Source organism: Maniola jurtina, chromosome 11 (genome assembly GCF_905333055.1).
Source record: "Maniola jurtina chromosome 11, ilManJurt1.1, whole genome shotgun sequence".
NCBI classification, from domain to species: Eukaryota; Metazoa; Arthropoda; class Insecta; order Lepidoptera; family Nymphalidae; genus Maniola; species Maniola jurtina.
In genome coordinates, this window is record NC_060039.1 from 14,754,614 (window position 1) to 14,773,576 (window position 18,963).

Genomic DNA, 18,963 nt, shown 5'->3' on the forward strand with positions numbered 1-18,963 from the left:
AGGAGGCCGCTCCATTAGAGAAACGGAGTTAGCCACTAAGTGTCGGGTGAGCAAGTGTGAGCTGTGTGCAGGTGACGGCGGGGTGCGGCTGGAGCGGCGGCGGCGGCTGGGGCGCGTCGGGCGCGCTGGGGCTGTCGTCGGGCCGCGTGCTGGCGCTGCGGGCGGGCGCGCGCCCCGCCGCGCACGCGCTGCATGCGCACCGAGCGCCCATCGCCGACGTCGTGCTGTGTCCGCGCGCCAGCTTGCTCGTCACCGCCAGCGTCGACGGCCTCATCGTGCTGTGGGATCTCAACGAGTGAGTATACATACAGCCCATACCGTATTCACCGAGACAAGCTAATACGTAAGTTAGAAACCGCACCTAACTGCTCGCTGAAAGTTCACTATTTTTGTTCCAATCTTTTTTTTTTTACTTTTCGCTGTAAGGTGCCGCTGTTGGATTACTGATTATTAGCCAAAATTACAACTAAAACTTTCCAGATTAACGTACATCCGGACGTTACCAAACCGAGACATGCTGCGCGTGCGGTGCGTGGCCGTCAGCGAGACGCTCAGCGACGTGGCCAGCGTGCACGACCCAGTGGCTGCGGGCGCCGGCGCGGGCTCGCCCAGCGCCGCCAGCAACACCATCAGCAACGCCAACGAGGACCAGCAGTCGGAGGACTACGAGTACGAGCGCGACGCCAGCTACAAGTACAAGTCGCTCGTGCGCGTGCACACCGTCAACGCCAAGTTTGTCGGTAAGTGTTAACATCTATGCAGCCGTAACAGAGCTTGTCAACGTGTCGCTAGCCACGGAAGGTATTTCATACCGGCAAAGGTACGATGCCGTGTGGAAACCAAAGGGGTATGGGTTTAATAAAAACTACCATACCCCTTTCAGCTTCCATCTTAGACTGCATCATTACAACCAGATTTGCGTTTGAGGGCTAACTTGCGTCTGAATAAAAAAATAAAGCCTTAGACGTTGCTGCCTGCAGTCGACTGTACCTTTAGATGTAAATAAATGTGTTGTAGCCATAACTAGAAAAGTGTGGAAGGAAGGTTACGAAGGTGTCCCCCTCCCGCAGGCAGCGTGAAGGTGGCGGAGCTGGTGACGTGCGTGTGCTACTCCAACGCGGCCGAGGGCGTGAGCGTCAACTGCGTGGCGCTGGGGCTGGCCACCGGCGCCGTGCGCCTCTACTCCTCCTGGGACCTGCGGCCGCTGGGCTACGTGCCGCCGCCCTCCCAGCCGCAGCCGCTGCTCAGGTATATTACCTTTTCTATAAAGTGTCTTAATTTGATCCTAAGATGATAATAAACTACCAAAAAATTCATTCAATGATATATATATTTTTTTAATTACACTGCAATAAAAATGCATTTTTGTGACAGCTAGTTTAATCTTATTCTAATTTCTTTTGTGGTTAGCTATTCAATATCTTTTGGTGCATTTTAGATTTTCTCACACATCTCACCACATTCTCTAGGTACAGGGCTGTCTTGGGAAACATTAATGTAATTGTATTCGTTGTATCGACAGCATCACGTACAGCTCGGACTCGCAGCTGCTGTTCGCGTGCTACGCGGACGGCGCCGTGCTGGCGTGGGAGAGCGTGGACGCGGGCGCGCGCGCGGCGCCCGTGCGCATCCTGCCCGCGCACGCGCTGCTGTGAGCAGAGCCGCAGCAGAGGTCATAGTCGCCGTACTGTGACTGACGGTTCATTTCGCTCCGGCACAACATTGAAAACGTGTCAGAAGAAATAAGCAATTTCAGCATGAAGGTTTACAAACAATATTGGTTAAAATTGATCTACTCGTAACATTTTTAATGCGAAATTAGTAACTATTGAATAAAAACACATTCCGCTAGTGTTTTGGTAAAAGTTGAATTTAGTCTTATTGAACAGTGTTTTATCTGAGCAAAATCAAAGTGCGCTCTATACATTTTAGCCTCAGAATGGCGAGATAAAAATGCCTAGAAAACAGTGGGAGAAACGTGTTTGCATACGAGTTAGTTAACTCAGTCCGGGAAGCAAAGGTTGACTGACGAACCACCATCTCCATCCATTGTGAGGAGCGTCTCACTTCATACTGAGCCAGCAGACCGGTCAATCAACTAAGTAAGTTTAAGTTGACGCCGTGTGTTAACTACGACGCTGTGTGTGTGCCAATTAAACTTTACGTCTGAATGGATAAAATATTTTGTACAGGGTACGATTGTAAAACGTATTTTTCAATGAAATTTTAACTAAGCATAATAATAATAATGCTCGTAAAAAGAATAACTTATATTTTTGGATATATTATGATTAACTAAATATTCCTAATTATTAATATTTAATAAACTATTTCTTAAGGATAGATTAAATATAAATTGTCTTTTTCCAGTTAAATGATATTTTATTTTAATATTTACTATCAAACCAAATAAGTATATTTTCTTTAAAAGTCTGCCTAGTAAAATTAACTATTTTTAGCAAGATGATTAACTATTTTTAGCAAGATGGTGCTATTTCGGTTAAACACTGATCTTAAATTGAAGGTTTAAATAAGTGTCGTCCTTTTCACAAAATTGCTTGCTGAAAAGGATAGTTGCTCACAATAGGATTATAGCTTGTTAATTTATTTAAGCATTTATTTACAACCAAATCTGCACCATTTAGCTGGATAATGTGAGTCCAACTTAATAATAATATAATCTGCATAAATGTTGAGATATGTTATGGTCTTCCGATAAATGTTGATGCTAATGAATATAATACCTAATATTATGTAAGTATAGTTTTATCCCATTGCTCTTCTTGCCAAATGGTAACTAATTGTTCCAATAAAATAGGTAGCTACTTTTGATAATTAAAAAGTAAATAATCTTTAATCAAACATATCACAAAGGGTAAGCTTAAGTTTATTTGTCTTTTATTGAGTTTATAAAGAAACCTGATTTAGTTCATAATAAAGCCTGATTTTTCAATCGCAAAAATAATAATTTTAGTGAAAAATTTCTTATTTGTTCCTTAGTTAAATTATATTTTGGCGATTAAAAAATCGGCCCAAAACAGACTAATTTAGCTATTATGTAAGTATATTGTAAATAGTAATGAACTTAATGGTATTTTAATAAACATTTATGAGGCAATAATGTAAGTTAATATTATATTTTCTGATTTTAATCGATATATTCAATAATAAAATAAGAATGTAAATAAAGACGTTTTATCATTCCAATAAATTGCCAAAAATGCTCAATCGAGGTTTATGTATTTGTAATTAAAATCAAGAATGGTTTTCGTTATGCAATTCTGTTGACGAAGTTCTATATTTTGCAAGTAACAATTTTTTTTATGAACATTAGGTACTTAACTAACTACTCCTCAAAATATCGAAATGCAATAAATTAGAAATAAGTAGACACATATCTATTGAAAACTTGTATTGATGATAATTTTGTTGTGGTATTGTTAAAGTTGGAAATAAATATTTTAACCTCTTATTTGCATTTTATTTATGAAACAGTACATTCGCGTAGTAGTTTATGATACAAATGCATGGGAATTTCAAAACTCGCGTGAGGTGTCAAGCGATACTTTACGCCGGAACAGCTTCTTACCCTGTACCAAGCTCATGTTCAATCGTGCATTGGAGTACTGCAGCCATTTATGGGATGGCTCTGCCAAGTTCCAGCTCGAAGCATTGGATTCGGTGGATCGCGGGGCCAGAAGACTTTGGTGACGAAGCACTGATCAATTCTAAACTTCTAAGTTTAGGACATCGGCGCAAAGTTGCCAGTCTATCGGTATTCTACAGGATATAGTTTCAGAGTGTGCACAAAAACTCTGACCCTGGTTCCTCCTTCACCTTTCTACCATCGAACTGTAAGGCAGCGTCAAGGTATGCATCCATACGTAGTTGAAATTCCTCGGACGCGTACGTAGCGATTTGCTTCCTCGTTTCTAATCCGAACCGCTAGGTTATGGAACGCCCTTCCGGCATCAGTTTTTCCTTCCACTTTAATATAGATACCTTCCAAGTCAAGAGTGAAAAGGCAACTTTTAGGCAAGCGCGCTCGATCTTAGGCTGCATCATCACTTGCTAGCAGGACTGATTGCATCCAAGCGCTAGTTTATAAATTAAAAAACCAGGTTAAAAAATATCACAGGAGTAACTATATTGTCTTGTATGCAACTGTTGTAAATAGATATTAAGAGGGCTCTCTCCGTCACTCGTTTCATACAATCGTAGTTCCAATTTCATTTGAATATTGGTTTTCCAGATTTCTGTTAAAATATTCGATTTCAAAGTTACGCGGTCTTTAAAAAATTCATACAAATCTCTGAGCCCCTGTAATTTTAAAACTACATATTTTTAGAAAAATCTAAAACACCACAGACAGATATTAGTTTCTAGAATGTCTGCAAAATTTCATGGATTTTGGTTGCTTAATATTCAAATGAAATTGAAACTACGATTGTATGAAACGAGTGACGGAGAGAGCCCTGTTAAAACACTCATGTGATACTATTTATTATTACCCACATTCGTGTTTTAATACCGCTTATTATACAATAGTTGCATAAATAACTATACTAAAGCTCCTCAATTATTATGACCTTCGTTGCTGTAGTTAGTTTGAAATAAAACCCAAATAATTCCTAAAGTTAATTTATTACAATTTGCAAGATATAATATAAATTTCATACATATATAAATTCATTTATTCAGATGTGGTGGTATAAATTATTCTCAAACATTACAAATTTCTTCCAAAGGATTTAGTTAACATTGACACTACGCAAACTATACACATCAGGGTTAAGTAATATTTGAATGGAGGAGTTAGGATTAACGGTTGTAGGGTTATTTGGTTGTGTGCTCGGGCTTTCACACAGACAACAATTACTTGAAGTAAAACTTCTTTCAGCGCGAGTTGAGAGTAGCTCAGAATATTTCAGACTTATGCAACGTTCGTATTACTTATGTCTGGAAAAAGTTTTACTTCAATCGCGCTAAAAGGTTGCACAAAGCGCAAGTGTGATCTTCAGATGGTAGGTGCCTAGCCATTGTACCTAGTAGTAAGTGATGGTAGGTTGAGTTGGGTGGATGGTAGGTACCATCCGGTAGGGATGGATGGGAGGTTGGTCGCTAGTTGGGCGCGTCTCGTTTGGCGCCGCTGAGCACGACGAAGGGCGAGTGCGTCTCCTTCTGCTTCTGCTGCAGCATCTGCAGCGTGTTGAGCGGCGTGTCCGTCGAACTCATCTTCTTCATCAGCTGCAACAGTATCACTTTGTTGATCTTTCTGACAAACTATACAATGGTTTGGCACACGGGCCTAACTCAATTTGATAACTTAATATAAAATTGGACTAGATCCGTGCGCTCAAATATTTCCTGCAGCGAGCCTAGCGCTTCCTTGAAATATAACTGATAAATACAAAGTGGGAACACACCATTCTAAAAATTTGAATTCAGCAACTGCTGCACTGTTGCACATTAGTGGAACGCGCCACTTACAATATGTTGCGCCGTTTAATGAATATGACGTATGGAGGGAGGCTACAGTTTTTTGGTATTTTATGACACCTAATAGTGACTCAAAGTAGAATGAAAAGTTAGTTGAAGTGTAGATATTCAATATAATGTTGAATGACAAGGTACGATGGTTGGATATATCAGCAGCGCTCACCCCCTCCTGCTGCGCCTTCTTGATGCGCTTCTCCTGCTTGTTCTTGCCGGGCCCCTTGCCGTGGAACTTGTGCGACAGGTAGCGGAACGCCTCCTTGGCGCTGAGCGGGCGGCCCTCGTCGTCCACGTACTCCAGCTTGATGCTGGGCCGGAAGCCGCTCTTCTCGCGGAACTCGCTCAGCGGCCCGCAGTGCCCGCCGCCGCGCTCGCGCCGCCCGTACTTGTCGTCCTCGCTGTGTACACAAGGTGTGCTCAATGTGTACATATGTATACCGATTATGAAATTAACTTTGTAGGAGCATTGACATTTTTAATTAGCATGTGCTCTATCTACAACATGAGTGAAACAGAATATAATAGAGTAAGTTCAGCTATTAAGCGACAGATGGGTCTTGGTTCTACAATGGTTCCTACTGTAGCGCAAGTTTTAAGCTTAGTTGATCTTGCATTTTTGCTACTTACGACATGTCATTACTCTACTATCAGTTCAGAAAGCAAAGGGTTGGGTAATGCAATGGCAAATCTAAGAACTCTTTTGGGGTAAAAAAGCGTATAACTCGATCCCAAAAAGGATTTCTGCATTTTGCGTACACGATATATAAAGCAGGGACTAGCTTATGACGGTGGGAGAAGAATAACGGCGGTGGCTCACCCATACGTCTTGTCCTCGATGGAGTAGTTGGCGGAGAGCGCGGGCGGCGGGCGCGCGGGGCGGGGCGGCGCACCCGCGCGCTCCAGGTAGCCCTTGCTGAGCGCCAGCCGCAGCGCGCCCGCCACGCCCGCGCCCAGCGCCGGCTCCGCCTCCAGTCCCGCGCTGGTGCCTGCGCACACGCAGTATATTTAGCAATCAGGTCGGGCTCACGTGACCCGACAAATGCACCAACGGCATCTACTTATACGAGTCATCTACTTATACGAGTCATGAATCTATCATGATCATACTGACGCTAGCGGGCAAGGAATTCACTCGCCGAAGACGCGGAGGACATGTTCGTCAACACTAACATTCGACGAGTACAAGGTAGGACCATACACTTATGATGTACTTGCACCAGGCCAGGCCCCCTTGGTTATACTAAAACACAAGCACAAACAGAGGCGGTCTTAGCCATTGCGAGGCTCCGGGCGGCAGGTCTTGCGAGGCCCTAGTTTGTTCTTCGTGAAAAGTATGTGATGCGAAAGTAGGTCTGTTTGTTTGTTTAGGTATTTTTCATGTTTGAGGAGAAATGCTAAAGTTATACAAATAAATAGAGTTTTAAAATATTTTACATTAAAAGATTTACAAAATTAACAAATACAGAGATGATAAATTTTAAAATTGATATAAGTGGCTTTTCCTAAGACTAAAATCTTTAATTAAAGCGCAATAATCTAACGAATGATAAGACGAAAGATCCACGTAGATTTACCTGCTTTCTTTTGATACCTCGTTTCCTTTTTGAACTACCTGACTCAATTTTTCTGCCGGCATCACGATCACGCGAACTCATTTCGTGAATCTTGTTTTGTTTCGCACAAACAGTCAGAAATAATTTTTAAGTATCACACAGTTTTTTTTACTTTTACCTTACTCAATACTTCAAATACTTTAATTTACACATTTCCAGCTCACTCAACACTAGAACGTAATCTTGGATACTTAGAATAAAACTGTAACTGGACGATTTCTGTACATTTGATATATTTTGAAAATTTTAATCGCAGAAAGTATTATTATCGATATAGATCCCAAAACATTTTTTTTAGAATTTTTGTCTGTCTGTCTATCTGTCAGTCTATCTGTCTGTACGCGCATCATGCGAAAACTACTGAACGGATTTAAATGAAAGGTGCACTGAAAGTGCTCCGGGTTAATATATAGGGTAGTTTTCATTCCAAAAAAATTAAGGATTCTTCGAGATACAGGATCAAACTTTTTATCGATTTTACTCAATAACTCCGTCAAATTTAAACCGATTTTCACAATTCTTTTTTTTACAAAGGTATAGTACTGTCAGGTTGGTACCATGTAAGGTTGGTGAAGATCTGATGAACAGTTTCGGAAATAGAGGCTGGAACTCCTCAACGGGTAACAGCATAACGATCGCGATCAGTATAATAGCTTAGTAGAAAGTAGATTCTTAGTCATAACTAGTTGACCCGCCCCGGCTTCGCACGGGGAGTCTACCTGTTCCATAATACCACCCATATTTTGTCTATGGAATAGATAGGCTCCCTGTGCGAAGCTGGGGCCGGTCAACTAGTATTCAATAAAATTGAAAGATATGTAGCGAGCGCAACTTTTTTGTTTAATACAGATAAAAAAGAGAAATATAAACGAGCTCAGCCATAACAAAATTTTATGTTTCAAAGCACCTCACTCTACTTTTCTCATGTTTTTTATCCCGGAAAGACAAAGAGTTCCTAGGGGGATTTTCAAAAACTTACCATGTGTATTAAGTTCCGGGTATCAAATAATATACAATAAAAGCGCGAGCGAAGCGAGCGCGAAATTTTTGATATATTATTTACAAAAAAAAACCATATTAATATTAGCTAAAGTCCTTTTCAGGGCCCATCTTCTTAGCTAAAATTTGGTATAATTCAGAGATAGCTTGCGCACAAATACTTTATCCCGAGTTTCCACGACGTTTTTTAAAACCCGAATCGATGGGAACGAAGTTTCGGGCATCAACTAATACAATATAAAAGCGCGAGCGAAGCGAGCGCAAAATTTTCGATATATTTGAATAAGAGAATGGTAAATTCGAGCCTTCAGGTCCAAAATGTTGAATTCCTAAAATGTTGAATTCTTATAATGTTGAATTTGTTGTGTGAATGTTGAAATATTTGATTTATCGTGCAAAATGTCAGAAAAAAATACCCGAGTATGGAACCCTCGCCTCGGTGCGCGAGTCCGACTCACAATTGGCCGGTTTTTTTTTTTTGTGAATTACGTATAAGCATATGCGAATTAAAAGCTTACTTTTAAGATTCAACATTTAATTTTGGGAATTCAAATTCAACATTTTGCGAATCCAACATTTTGGGATTTAACATTTAGCAACTCCGAAATTCAACATTTTGCAAATTCAACATTTTACGAATTCAACATTTTAAGCCTGAAGGAATTCGAGAATGAGTCTATTTTAAGCTTTCTTTGTCTGGGAGTTTGAACCCCCAAAACCTTACCAGTAACAATTTTGTAACTCATACTGCAAGCAAAATAATTCTAAGGTGACAAGAACTGACGAACGAAATAAAATACGGGGATTGCCCGAGCGATGAATTAGTTAGCTAACTTTATTTTAATTTACCGTTATTTAATAACCTTAATAAGTAATTAAAGATCAGAATCAAAAGTTTTAATTAAAAAATATGTTTAAAAAATGTATATTTTTTATAATTTGCTTGGGTTGTTGCGCGAGGCCCCTGCAAGAGCGAGGCCCCGGGCGATGGCCCCGTTCGCCACCCCCTAAGACCGCCACTGAGCACAAATACAGCAAGGCAAAAATCTACGAGTTGCCTGTAAAAAAAATTCAGTACAATCCGTCTACTGCGTTTCGATCTATAATGCTATGCTACATAAATATATTGTATTGAATATGAGTGGCATAGCTACCCGCGGCGAGGTCGGGCGGCTGCTCGCTGTCCACGTCGACGCGGCTCCACGCGCCCGCGTTGTCGTCCGCCTCCAGCTCCAGCTCCATCTCCTCACGCTCGAAGTCCTAACACACATACCACACAAATGAGGCTTTTCTTTCGTGGGAAAATGGGCATTTTAACCTAGTTTTATTATGTGCAGTTTTTGATTGGATATAATTCCTCATTGGCTTAGTAGAACATTTGTAGTCTATATTATGGTCGAAACAGAGAACAGCTTGCTTTTATCGGCTGGTACTAAACTTGCGACATAGCGGTTGGCACACGTCACAGACTGATACAGCGCTTGTTGTTGCCTAAACTAGTTTTACTTCAAAAATCGTTACAGTATAGAGGCTTCAATAGGCTGAACAGTCACCATGATCTCGGCGGTCTGGTCGCGGTTGCCCGCCTGCCCGTAGGTGGGGATGTCGCCCAGCGTGCGGCAGAACTCGGCCGTCGCGTCCAGCACCATCACGCTCTCCGCGCCCTCCGCCTCGTCCGGCTCGCCCTTCACCTGCTGCAGAATCTCCTCCACCTGCGGACGATAAAGTGCTGCTGTAGCTGGCAGCACAAGTGAAGGCGATCACAATGGAACGGAGACGCCGAAATGATATAGGGTATCCAAGAACCTGCATAGCTACAAACAATAAGAAGACGGCACTAGTAAACTTGCGGTCAAAATAACACACTCACTACCACAATCAAGGCTGCGCGGTCACTGTGAAATAGAACATCTTTTGTTAGCTTTCTGTGTTGGTAGTCAGTTTGAGTTGAGGATCAGCACACCTCACATCAGCTCACCTTGGGCACGCGGCTGGCGGCCGCCTCCGCTTGGCGCAGGCGGCGCGCGCGCGCTAGCGCGGCCTGCAGCTCTGTGTCCACCTCCGTCTCCTCGTCGTCCACGACGGCCGCGCTGGAGAACTGCTCCGGCTTCACCTCTAAACACAACATTATATTATAAACGATTCACTTTACAGTTAACAATGATTTCTTAACTACTTAAACCGTTTATACATATATCTCAACAGGTAGAAACATTTAAGATTTTGCATCATTGTTACGAATATCTCACACACTTATTAGTATTAGGTATATACGCTTCATTTGAGCGGAATACGGTAGAGTAATCAAATTCTCATCCCGCAATTTGATGCTGGATTTCAACGCTTTGTGTTATAAGTGACACCGAGAGTCTTCCGTGCAGGGCCTGCATGGAGGTCGATGAAACACGGGCGTGGCAGAACAAGGAGAGCGCCATTTGGGATCCCTAACCTCACTTCCTGAAGCCCTCCGCAACCTGGGCGGTCTACTCGGCTTCTGGAGCGAACTTGGATGGCTGGAGTGAAGACTTCGGCGGGAAGGAGCAACGCACGCACAACAGACGGAAACGTTTAAGTGCGGAAACCAGCCCAGAGAGAAGAAAGAAAGAAAGTTACCTGTGTCGTCGGTGTCCAGCGGCGCCGTGCCCGCCTCGTGCTCGTCCACGTCTATCGGTTCCTGCTTCGGCTTCTTCCGTATTTTGCCCTGCACCACAAACAACAATGACACACTTTATTACACATATTGGCAAGTTTTATTTTGTACCTGAAAGTACTAACAATAAAGAGAAAAAGAAAGAAATGAAAGGACAAAGGCACAGTTCACGCCAGTCAGGGAACTTGTAACAAAACGTCGACGGATCGACGTCACTGACAGACGCCAAATGTTAGTACATTTTACACAGGTAGCCCTAAAGTAACCTATTTTTTTTTTTTAATTTTACGTCACTATAGCCTAAATACATTATCATACATATTGTCGATTCAGAATCAAACCGAGAGTTCCCTCACTCTACTTCACCCTAACAAAGGGGTAAATCGTCAAAGACACAGCTAGTATCGCGGTACCTTCTTCTTGAACTTCTTGAACTTGGCGAGCACCTCGTGCTCCTCCATGTAGTCGGAGGCGACGCGCAGCTCCGGCAGCTGCAGCGACTCCAGCCGCTTGTCCGGCCCGCCCGCCACGCGCTCCGCCCTCTGTAACCACCACAAGCGATACAGTTCCATCTACAGCTCTGGGTTATCTTAGACCAAATCATCACTTTCCATCAGGTGTGATTGTGGTCAAGCGCTTGCCTATAGTGAATAAAAAATAAAACTGCGCTAATAGTAGTTTATCTACACCTATGCTTTAAATCCTCAACAGTAAGCTTATTGCCAACATTGTAGTTTGTGATACTGCATAATGGGGGTTATTAAAACATGAGTGTGAGTTCCAAAACCTAGCCTCAGTAGTAATGGTATCACACAAGTGTTTTGATGTCTAATTATGTAGCTTCATACACTACTTTATCTAAGCTCCCATTTTAAAATCCAAATCATAAAATCTTGGTAACATAATATTATTTTGTCACAACCCATAAACTTTTCTTGATAAATATTGCAGGGAAAAAACATTGAACTAATATTCTTCACAATGTTTAACACCTATTGAGTATACATTTTCCGACACAATAATTTTTTATCAACAAAAAATACAGTAATTAATTATTAAAATTAAATATGGCACCAAACCACAATTCAATCATATCAACAAAAGTAAATTATAGACAATAGCCACAGACAATGGCATAAGTAGGGGGCAGTGGACTCACCATCATGTCCTTGAGGCGCTTGGCCTGCAGCGCGTCGTCGTCGCCGATGAAGAAGCCCTTCCGCTTGTCGGCCTTGCCGCCGTCGATCTCGTCGTCGTACTTGGCCAGCACGGGGCGCGCGAAGCCCAGCGACGCCTCCAGCTCCGCCTCCTCGTCGTACGCTTGGTAGCCCGCGCGGGCTTTCTTGCGCTCTAGGATGTTCTAGAAAATCAATTAGGGTTTAGATCACATTACTCCATACCAGTGGTAGATTCATCCATCTTTAAGTCGTCGACATTCCATGTACACGCACGAACGTTTTGCGTCATCGTTCGTCATACGTATAACTAAGGTTTGGAATACTCTTCTGTGAACTGTGTTTCCTACCAATTACAATCCGGGTATCTTCAAAACAGAGGATTGAATAGGCATCTTCTAGGAAAACGCGTCCCATCTTGGGCCACATCATCACTTTCCATCAGGTGTGATTGTGGTAACACTATCACTACACTGTGTGTGCACTAAGTACAAGGTGCGAGTATATCGCCAGTCGGTGCTCCTACCTTCTTGTACTTCTCGTCGTCCACGAGGTTGACGTTGACCAGCACGTCCTCCGCGTCGTCGGCCAGCAGCTCCTTGTCCGCCAGCGTCAGGATCGTCATGCTCTCGTCCGGCAACTGCCGACAAATCATTGCTTTCAACTCTCTCTAACACACTCACAGAAACAAACTTAAACTCTAACTTCTCTGATTTCATTTTAAAAAAACACGCAAAAAGTTGTTTCAGTAATTTGTAATGTTACCTACATATTACTCTCTCTATTTTATTTTTTTATTCTATCACTATTTTCAGATCATCTTTTCGTTATTTATTGTAATATTATTGCGGGTCTATCTGGTTTTTTTTTAATGTGTTCACAACGCTTTAACAAAGTAGTTCTCTTTTGTAGTTTCAGCTTCTCTTTAGACATGCTGTGGTCGTTTCAAGTAGGTTGCAATCGCATTTATGCAATGCATTATTTACTTAACCAAGTTCACTGATTGTAACCAGCTTAACAACCCAAATAAAAAAGAACCCTGAGCACCAATTTTAACTCAGTCAGCTAAAGGTGAGTGTTCCTGACGGCGAGCAAGTACTCACGGCGTCGATGTCGTGCGCCACTCGCAGCCCCTTGAGATGCTTAGTCGCGTACGCCTTGTCCCGCTCGCTGCGCTGCTCGTCCGCCACCAGCGCGCCCAAGCCGAACTCCGCGTCCATTTCATCCAGCAACGCCGCCTGTCAACCACACTATGCATTGCACTCAAACTCAAAAACTAATCATTTATTCAAAGTAGACACTATTGTGCTTCATTTTAGTGATCAGAATTGTTAGATTCATAAGATAATAAATTACGTATACTTAAATCTAAAGCTACGAGCGTTCGGAACGCGCCGAATGTTGAAGTTAAACTTCTTTGGCCACGGCTTGAGATATTGCTTGAGAATAACTCAGTAGGGTTACGTACCCAAAGCAAACAGGGCCTGCCTTTCTTCCTCATCACATCTGATACAAACAATATAAGCATCAGTTACCCGTTTGGCCGCCTCACGCTTCTGCTTCTCGATGTCGCGCGACTTGCGCACCCACGCCGACGCGTCCTCCTCGTCCGACTCCTCCGCCAGCAGCGTCGTTTGTAACCTGTCGCAGTAAGCACACTAATTACCCAATTTATCTATTCATACATATAAAACGATAACAAAATGACTGACCGACATATTAACATACAACTTAAACTGTTCAATCTATATGTCACAGCAAAATGACCTAAGCCAGGACTTCACCTTATCCCTTGGGGATATCGCTAACTCCCGGGAGATGTTAAAACGACAACTCAATTTCACTAAACAAATCTAGTGATATCGTAGAATACTGATCACCTGATAATATTAAGATAATATTACCCAATAGAACCTAACTGTGTTCCTTCCTTTTTTCCATGTTGGAGGGAAAAAGGAAGGACACATTAAAAAAATGTAACCCAACCAAAGTTCAGATTTTGGCGCCCTTCTTCTTGTTCTGGGATTATAGTTATTACTGCGTTGGGTTAGATTAGAACATAGGGCGTCCATGTTTCCTGCCACACATAACTTAAATATCTTCAAGACAAGAGTAAATAGGCATCTTCTAGGCAAGTGCGCTCCAACTGAGACCTCATCATTGCTTTTTTTAAGCATGATTGTTGTCAAGTGCAAGCCTATCATGCAATAAAAAACTACACAATAACCGCATGAAAACTGTAGTGTTGCTTGGTTGCAGCCTGTGCTAGCACTCACTTGTTCTCGAGCTGGCGCTTCTCCCGACGCTCCTCCAGGCGCTCGCGCAGCTTGTCGGCCTTGCGCTGCTGCGCCAGGTTGGCGGCCGGCTTGTGGTAGAACTCGCCCAGGTCATCCTTGATCTTGCCATCCTCTGTACATACAAACACGTACATCACTACCCGTATTATAAATGCGAAAGTGTCTGTTTGTCCTTCAATCACGCCATAAGTTTACATAATTAATCACCACTATATCATCTTCTAAATATTATTCATATAAATCTAGCAACTCTGACCATGGTTAAATGGTGTCTTTTGGTCAAATCACTTTGAATAAATGTTTTTGAAGAATGTCTCACCGGCGTGTTTCTCAGCCACCTCGAGTGGCTTGAGGCCGAGCTTGGCTCTCAGCCTGTTGGTCTCCTCCACCGACAGGCTCTCCTGCGCCGAGCTGGACACGGGCGCGGGCGAGTCGCTGGTCGAGTCCTGACTCCTGCTGGTGTCCCTGTTCAAACAATACTGTTCATAAGTAATCAACTAGAACGACAGACACGTACCAAGTCTGTGTACCGTGTGTCTAAGCTTAACTAACGTACGTGCTAAACAAATATTTGCTATAAGCTATAAACAATATATCAGTATAGAAACTGGCAAGAGAAGAAACATTATATTATATTAAGTGTACTAGTCACTACAGTGTGGATTCAAGTGCAAACCTATACTGTAGTTAAAAATAAAAACCGGTCAAGTGCGAGTAGGACGCGGACACGAAGGGTTCCGTACCATCGCACAAGATATACCTAACAATTTATGTAGAACACTGCAAGTAAATAATGGACTATGCCATCTATACGTGATTTAGTAAATTCGTGAACATACTTTAATTTTTTTTGTGATGTGATCAAAAAATTTACAGTTTTCGAAATTTTTTCCTTTACTTGTGCTGTAAGATCTACCTACCTGCCAAATTTCATGATTCTGGGTCAATCGGAAGTACCCTATAGGTTTTCTTGGCAGACACGATAGACAGATAGATAACAATCCTATAAGGGTTACTTTTTCCGTTTGAGGTATGACCTCCTCGACTACAGAGGGCGCCACAACACAACTAACACCACTGACCTGTACACGTCATCGTGGGCGCGGTAGTCCCTGGAGTGGGTGTCGTGGTTGTCGTGGGCGCGGCCGGCGCTGCGGCTGCGCGAGCGCACGCCGTTGTTCTTCACCAGATGCGAGTCCACCGGCACCTCCTCCACTACAACAATACCTTGCCATTTACACACCGCCTACAGTTAACCTACTCTTTCAGGGTCTACACAGATGGTATGCTTTTGAACTGCAGGCGCTGGCAATATTGCAGTTTAGAAGCAGATCTAAGGCAGAGCACACATGTGAAAGACATGTGAATTGTGCAGTCAGTCAGTGTTGCCATTAAGTTATATCATAATCATATCTGAACTGCAATTGTACAGTCAAAATGCAGACTATCTGTCTTGACCTTAGTGGATTTCATGATTTTTCCTTAACCGAAACCGTGGCTTACTGTCCGAAAATAAAGCAATTTACAGCCGAGTAATATTTACTAAACCGGACTGTTAATTACTATTTCGGCCCGAGACTTGTATAGTACTTTTCTCTCATTTGCATTGTTAAGAAGCAAGAAACAAATGAATACAACAAAAGTTACTTTGCAGTTTGCACAGAATGAAATCTTTTTTTTAAAGTTTGAAAACAGGTTTCATTTTCATTTAAAATTTAAAATAATAAAATTGTGTACCTAAGAAGACCTAACTTATATTAGTGTGCATTTAGATTTTAGAGTATTATCAGGTCTTAAATATGATTACAATAACTATAGTAATTATGTACACCAGATTTTATTATTCTTATTATTTGCTTAAGCTCACTTTCAGGTCTGCAGTTGTTACAGCCATCATTTTGATATTTTAAACATTTATTAAGTTTTTTATAAGTATACAAATGATAGCATTATAAGTGAATAGTTACGCAGAAAAATACTGGAGAAGCTATAATCACAACTTAACAAATCAGCAAAACTAGTCTTGCAAAAATTATAAGTTTTCAAACAAACCTATTATTTCTTAAATAAACTTTTTTTTTAAATCTTTTAAAGGATTTAAGTTTTGACAATACTGTGTGAACTTATATTTTCTGGGGTAAAAAGTAGCCTATGCCACTCGCCAGATCTTTAACTATATCTATGCAAAAAAATCACATCAATCGGTTGGTTTGTTGTGATGTGATTGAAGGACAAACTATCACACTTTCGCATTCATGAGTAGTGAAGACACAATAAAGGAAAACATCGTGACGAAACTGTATTGTTGAGAGTTCTCTAAAAGTAATGTTCTCATAAGTGTAAGCATTCTGCTAATCTGCACTTGTCTCTCATACTGGACTGTTTGCCTAATGTGTTATATACCTAGATAAGATGTCTTGAAGATAGAAAATCTACAAGTTAAACAACACTTAACCAGAGTACAAGTAGCAAATTGCCCATCGATAGCAATAGAGATACTAACAGTAAGTTGTTTTCCTGTCGCTCTGTGTATTTTAACATTGGACTACAAATATTTATGAGCTCATAATTTTTTCCTCTTTCATTTGATATCCTACTTGATACAATAGCAAAAAAAAATTACCTGGACCTTAATAACAAATTGATTGACACCTTTTTCATGGAAATCGTCCCAGCAATTTAGGCCCTACAGTGGCACATACATAAATAGACTGCCATATATCCCTTCCTTTTGGCTTTGTCGTACTTGGGTAAAAAATGAATGGGCAATGGGTTGCATTGATGATGATATTTTTCAGGATGTGATCAATAAAATTGTTTGTAATTGATGTCCAAACTCTGGATGATAGTCTCATTTTTATTAGTCTTTGTCCTAACAGATTTGATTTGATATAACACCATAATATCTTTATCAAAAGGAACAGCCTTACATAAATGTAGATTACTAATCTAACCCTTCTGTTATGAAGTAAAATGGGTTTGGAACCATCATGCTACCTAGGTTTCCTCCATTAATTACTTCCGAGTTTTTCAATACAAGCTATACAGTGCAGATAGAAGCGGGCTAACTTGGAAGGGGTATAGGAGAATAGCCCCCTGGTAAGTTTTAGGTTTAGTTAGTCATACATATTAAAATCTTGATTCAAAATTAAAATCGTCTGTAGTATGTACATTACTAGTAGGTTCCGGTAGATGATAAGTAATACCAACCTCACGGGAGCAGCACTCGGGATGCAGATTTATCTCAAATGCCACCATTCTGAAATAATGAGCAGAATATGCCATTATCCTTGTCAAGTCATAAAAACGCTAGGACTAGCAGTGACCTTCATCATACATTCAACATTGTCTAAGAACATTATGTTTTAAAGGAAAAGTGTATGGCCGATTCACATTATTGACCTTGCATTCCAATTCCCACTTTATTTGTCTGTCCGTCCATCTGTCTTGGACTTGTCTATTTTGTTTGGCTTTATAATATTTTTGTCATGTAACATATGACATGTACAAGCAGTGTTTGAATTTTTACTATAAAGGTCTTTTAGTGTAGTGATTTGATAAAGAGAGCCAGCGCATGCCAGAGCTTTGTTATTTTAAAAAAGCTGAAAGTTTCTATGCATATTGCGCTAATCATTCCTCCCAGTGTTGGGGGCTATAGGCAGAGAAACTTATAGCTTTTATAAAATTACGAAGGTCTGGCACGCGCTGGATCTTAGTCCAGTGGCGTCACTGGGCTCAGGTTTCCAGTCTTATTCTCTTATTATCGCTGGTAAAATTGCAGTAGACTAATGTAAACAATGCTGCATTTTAGTCCAACGCTGATAATGCTAACCAGCCAACATTCAACATTTAAGTCGTAGGTTATAGTAAAATGAAGATCACTAGCCAGTGTCTAGCGTGTATAGAAAATGTACAAAGGCTACTAACCGTCAGGGGAGCGGTCCTTCTTGCGATCCTTGTGCTTCCTGTGCCTTTTGCGTTCCCGCTCTTCGCCCTCCAAAGGCGATCGTGACCTACTCCTGTGCTTCTTCTTTTTAGATTCCTTTTTGTGTTTTTTAGACCCCATTCTCTATTTAGTAGACTTTTTGACAGTCTAGAATCTAGATTTGGTTTTAAATTTACATACAGCTTTTCTGAATCACTTTAACGTACACGTAAATAAATAAAATTCATCAAAACACGTTTTTGATTTCGTATTATTTTGAACAATTTTGACATTTATACCGCCATTTGCTTTTGGGTTTTCCGTTTTGGTAATGCGTTTTTTCAACTGACTATTCAGCTCTGGATTCCAACTTTTTGAGTCCTTAGCAGTCATCGACGTAGATATTTATATACTTAGCAGTAGTTAGCCCTATATGCCCAGAGTACTTATGAAAGTCTGTTTTAAAATTTACAGGTACAGCGCTTTCATAATATGATACCACCGAGTTGCTGGGCGCACCAATCAAGCCTTCCACCCGGTGGACACAGCTGGCTTGATGCGCGTACAGCTAGATGGCAATTTGCTGTCGGCCGCGTCTGTTGAGCTGGAGTTGGATAGTAAACTGCTGGACGCCTGCCGGCCCAAGCAGGTCGACAAGCGGACTGATCGCGTCAAGAAGAAGAATTAGTTTTCAATAGATAATAATATACTTAGTATAGAATATAGATAATATAGAAATAGTTAGTAGAGTTCATTATAAACGCTACAAATAAAACGATATTTTGATTGTTTATGTTTAATCGTTATA

The 18,963-nt window shown here is 41.3% G+C and overlaps 2 protein-coding genes across 6 annotated transcripts in view; one reads left to right on the forward strand and one right to left on the reverse strand.

The window, feature by feature from the left end:
* The window catches only part of LOC123869838 (lysosomal-trafficking regulator), a 52,671-nt gene extending 49,201 nt beyond the window's left edge, over positions 1–3,470 (forward strand). For all 5 annotated transcript variants that reach the window (XM_045912895.1, XM_045912897.1, XM_045912896.1 and 2 more), the window contains 4 exons: positions 72–295; positions 481–740; positions 1,071–1,248; positions 1,523–3,470. In XM_045912895.1, coding sequence (XP_045768851.1) covers positions 72–295; positions 481–740; positions 1,071–1,248; positions 1,523–1,655 — 795 coding nt within the window. In that variant the 3' untranslated portion in view covers positions 1,656–3,470. The remainder of the gene's footprint in view (positions 1–71; positions 296–480; positions 741–1,070; positions 1,249–1,522) is intronic.
* A 1,157-nt stretch (positions 3,471–4,627) lies between these two features.
* On the reverse strand, positions 4,628–18,474 carry LOC123869840 (U4/U6.U5 tri-snRNP-associated protein 1). The gene is made up of 16 exons (XM_045912902.1): positions 18,158–18,474; positions 15,313–15,445; positions 14,550–14,695; positions 14,210–14,342; positions 13,469–13,574; positions 13,037–13,171; positions 12,460–12,573; positions 11,918–12,118; positions 11,172–11,300; positions 10,722–10,809; positions 10,087–10,223; positions 9,662–9,820; positions 9,263–9,368; positions 6,314–6,482; positions 5,663–5,894; positions 4,628–5,247 (listed from the first exon to the last, which is right to left on the reverse strand). Exons 1-16 carry the CDS (start codon positions 18,294–18,296, stop codon positions 5,122–5,124), a joined length of 2,253 nt encoding a protein of 750 aa, XP_045768858.1. The 5' UTR covers positions 18,297–18,474; the 3' UTR covers positions 4,628–5,121.
* Between the last annotated feature and the right edge of the window lie 489 nt (positions 18,475–18,963).

Excerpts from the sequence above, each read along its gene's own strand:
- LOC123869840 (XM_045912902.1), bottom strand. The coding sequence starts at position 18,296 with ATGGGGTCTAAAAAACACAAAAAGGAATCTAAAAAGAAGAAGCACAGG. Across the intron at positions 6,483-9,262 it reads GCCGCCCGACCTCGCCGCGG|GCACCAGCGCGGGACTGGAG; the intron begins GTAGCTATGCCA and ends GCGTGTGCGCAG. Across the intron at positions 5,248-5,662 it reads AGAAGGCGCAGCAGGAGGGG|CTGATGAAGAAGATGAGTTC; the intron begins GTGAGCGCTGCT and ends ATACTGTTGCAG.